The sequence below is a fragment of the Saccostrea cucullata genome, unplaced genomic scaffold, assembly GCF_032062105.1.
Source record: "Saccostrea cucullata isolate Sc308-1 unplaced genomic scaffold, CSIRO_AGI_Scuc_v1 ctg4079, whole genome shotgun sequence".
Taxonomy (NCBI): domain Eukaryota; kingdom Metazoa; phylum Mollusca; class Bivalvia; order Ostreida; family Ostreidae; genus Saccostrea; species Saccostrea cuccullata.
Window position 1 is genome coordinate 127,303 of NW_026918104.1, and position 3,294 is coordinate 130,596.

At 33.6% G+C, this 3,294-nt stretch overlaps 1 protein-coding gene across 1 annotated transcript; it reads left to right on the forward strand.

The window, feature by feature from the left end:
* The first annotated feature begins 284 nt into the window (after window positions 1-284).
* Window positions 285-939, forward strand: LOC134247212 (uncharacterized). Its single transcript, XM_062729593.1, has 2 exons — window positions 285-390; window positions 533-939. The coding sequence occupies exons 1-2, from the start codon at window positions 285-287 to the stop codon at window positions 937-939; spliced, it is 513 nt and encodes a 170-aa protein (XP_062585577.1).
* Window positions 940-3,294: the final 2,355 nt, after the last annotated feature.

Genomic DNA, 3,294 nt, shown 5'->3' on the forward strand with positions numbered 1-3,294 from the left:
CCGTATTGGGGCCGAAATAATTTACAATGTATACCAAGTCAGTAGGTGCTATCTGTGGTAAACATGGTCTAATGCATCACTTTTATGCTGATGATTCACAACTGTACATTTCGTTTAAACCCATAGACATTTTGTTGAAATCTGAAGCAATAAACCGCGTAGAGTCCTGTCTAACGGAAATCATTATGTGGATGAATGGAAACATGCTAAAACTGAACTCTGAAAAAACAGAATTCGAAGTAATGTTGTTTTCTTCCAAAAACAATCTCAAACATGTCGAAAATATGACGGTTGGTAAGACATCTATTTCAGCATCAAATGACAGCATCAGAAATCTTGGTGCTCACTTCACACCACAAATGGACATGGAGAAACACGTCAACACTGTCTGTAGATCTGCCTACCACCAGAAACATCGGACGCATACGGAAATACCTTACAACCGATGCAACAAAAATATTAGTTAATTGTCTAGTAACATCAAAGCTTGATTATTGTAATTCGGTGCTCTTCGGTATTCCAAAATTGACAGTGAATAAACTACAACGAGTTCAGAACACAGCTGCCAGAATCATCACAAAAACTCCTCGTCATGACCATATAACACCAGTGCTCAAGGAACTTCATTGGCTACCAATTTGTCAAAGGATCGATTACAAGGTCCTACTGTACACTTACAAGGCTCTCCATGGACAGTGCCCACAATACACTATAGACTTATTGTGTGTGTACCGACCAGCTAGAGACCTTCGTTCTAGCAATTCTTTAACACTTGTAATACCACGTACCAGAACTGTGACATTTGGAAGACGTAGTTTTAGCCATGCTGCACCAAGATTATGGAACGCACTGCCAGAGTCAGTTAGAAACGCCAAGACACTTAACGCTTGCAAAAGACAGCTTAAAACACATCTTTTCCGCTCCTATTATGTTGAGTAACTAGAGGTATTAACAATCAAAAGACATTGTATATATTGAGTAGGAAATGGTGCTAAAATGTGATATTTTAAAGTTTTTACTTTCTGCTATGTGTTTTTTCATGTAAACTTTATAACCTAATTTTTAAACGTTTTTTAAATTTTCGATTTTAAAGTAATATAATTTTTTGATTACAAACTCATCGAAACTTGTATTAAGTAGTCTAAATATTATTTTATGTTATATCTGTGCTTAATTCTGATAGTCTTATTAGATTTTTACGACTGGTAATTTTAAATGTATATCTGTCTATGTTATTCTTAGGTAGAGTTATTGATTTTAATTTCGATTTGAAACACTGTATTGCATTTGCTATATCTTGTTTGTTGTAAAGCACTCTTGAACATGTCTATGAAAAAAGTGCTATATAAATCTGGTAAAATAAAAAAAATAATAATAATAAAATAAAATAAAATTAATACACTACTCCAGGATGCTTCCACATAAGTTTCAGCTTTTCTGGCCTAGTGGTTCTTGAGAAGAAGATTTTTTAATGACCCCACCCTATTTTTGTCTTTATGTGTTCATCTCCCTTTGTGAGGGGACTTGACCCTTCATTTTAATAATTTCGATTCCCCTTTACCCAAGGATGCTTTGAACCAAGTTTGGTCAAAATTGGCCCAGTGATTCTTGAGAAGAAGTCGAAAATGTGAAAAGTTTACAGACGGACGGACAGACAGACGGACGGAAGATGGACAATTTGTGACCAAAAAAATGAGCAGTTGAAAATACTGGGATATTTTTTTTTTGTTTTGTTTGTATTTACCTGGCCGTTTAATATGTATAAAATGGTATCAACACCAGAGGCTTTAATCGCCAATGGGCAGAAAATCAAAGTGAATGCATTTTATTTGAGTACACTATCAGTGTTACACATTATTGAACATGCTGGTCAACAATTACCCTAATAATAATCTATGTAATGCAAAAGAAATTTGATAAATGAAATGTGTTGCTAATCCGTAATCTATTTTTTTCAGAATTGATTAATTTTTTACTTGCTGCAATAATGTAGCTCTCTCTGATTTTTTTTTATCTGATGTTTTCTGGGGAGGGCTACAATTCCACAGCATCTCCGTAATGGTGCAAAAATATTTTTTAGATACGGGCGACTGCAGGCAGAATAAATTGTTTTTACATTCAACTTATTTCTTATAAGACAAAATTTTTATTCGACACCATAGCCCGTTAAACGCGAAAACCATGTAAAATAAACAGTTCACGCGTGACGTACCGAAACTTGCGCTTGAAATTTAGAATAACTCAATAAAGCAAATATTGATGTTTTTAAATAATTGTGATAAATAGTAACACTAAACATTAGTAAATAAAATCAATCCATGTGTTATTTTTTGTAAAGAGCAATATTTAGGCTCAAAATAATGCAATTCCAAAGAAATCCGCTCCCTTAAGATCCTTAATTGCATTTGCTGTCCCAAAATAAAATGTGTCAAGGTCAGTAAATATCGCGGATAAATTGAAGTTGTGATGTGACATACACGATAAATACAGATATATGAATTGTTCTGTATATTTTTAGATCGATTTATGTCTTGGATAACTATATTTTGGAAGTCCAGGTTAGACATATTCGTAAAAAAGCTGTTTACTGACAATTTGAGCCAAAATTCGTGCGGGAGTGAATCGCTGCCGCATTACACCATTACAGAGAGATCTTAAAGAAATGTAGCTCTCTCTCCACCCCCCCCCCCAAAAAAAGGAGAGGGCTACATTAAATTGCAGCTAATTTTGAACATAATCTGGGGATTCAATTCTGGTGATTTAAAAAGTTGTAAACTTTAACATTTACAAAGAAAACTCTTATAACTGAGTATTACAGAGCTAGAGAAACTACTTTCAAAAACCCCAGTACTCAAGAGTATCCCGATAGTATGAGTATAAGCATGCAATTTATTGTAGGATTTATTTAAAGCTAATTCTAGTGGAAGATAATCAATGCAAGTTTAATTTTCCGTATAAAAAAATAAATATGGGAACCAGTATAAAATTAATGACATAAAAGAAAGAAATTGAATTAATATCAGACCAAATTATTGTGATTAAACGTTCATGTTCAGTGTCATTCATACATGTACTTGTAGGTGTGAAAGTCTTCTTCCTTCTATTAATTTTATTTCAAATTTTGTCTAGGCGTGTACTGTTCATAAATGACCCTCGCATACAAATAAAGATTCCTGATATACTACACAGAATCAATTTCAACTGCCTTATAAAGGTCTATAATTTATTGGAAATCTCATTTCTGAGTAAGCTCTGCCAATTTAATTAATAAACCCCGCCAAATGGGACTGCTGT

Bases quoted from the DNA above. Each gene is read 5' to 3' on its own strand.
- LOC134247212 (XM_062729593.1), top strand. From the start codon at position 285: ATGACGGTTGGTAAGACATCTATTTCAGCATCAAATGACAGCATCAGA. The intron at 391-532 runs GTAGATCTGCCT...CAAAATTGACAG, and splicing joins GAAACACGTCAACACTGTCT to TGAATAAACTACAACGAGTT.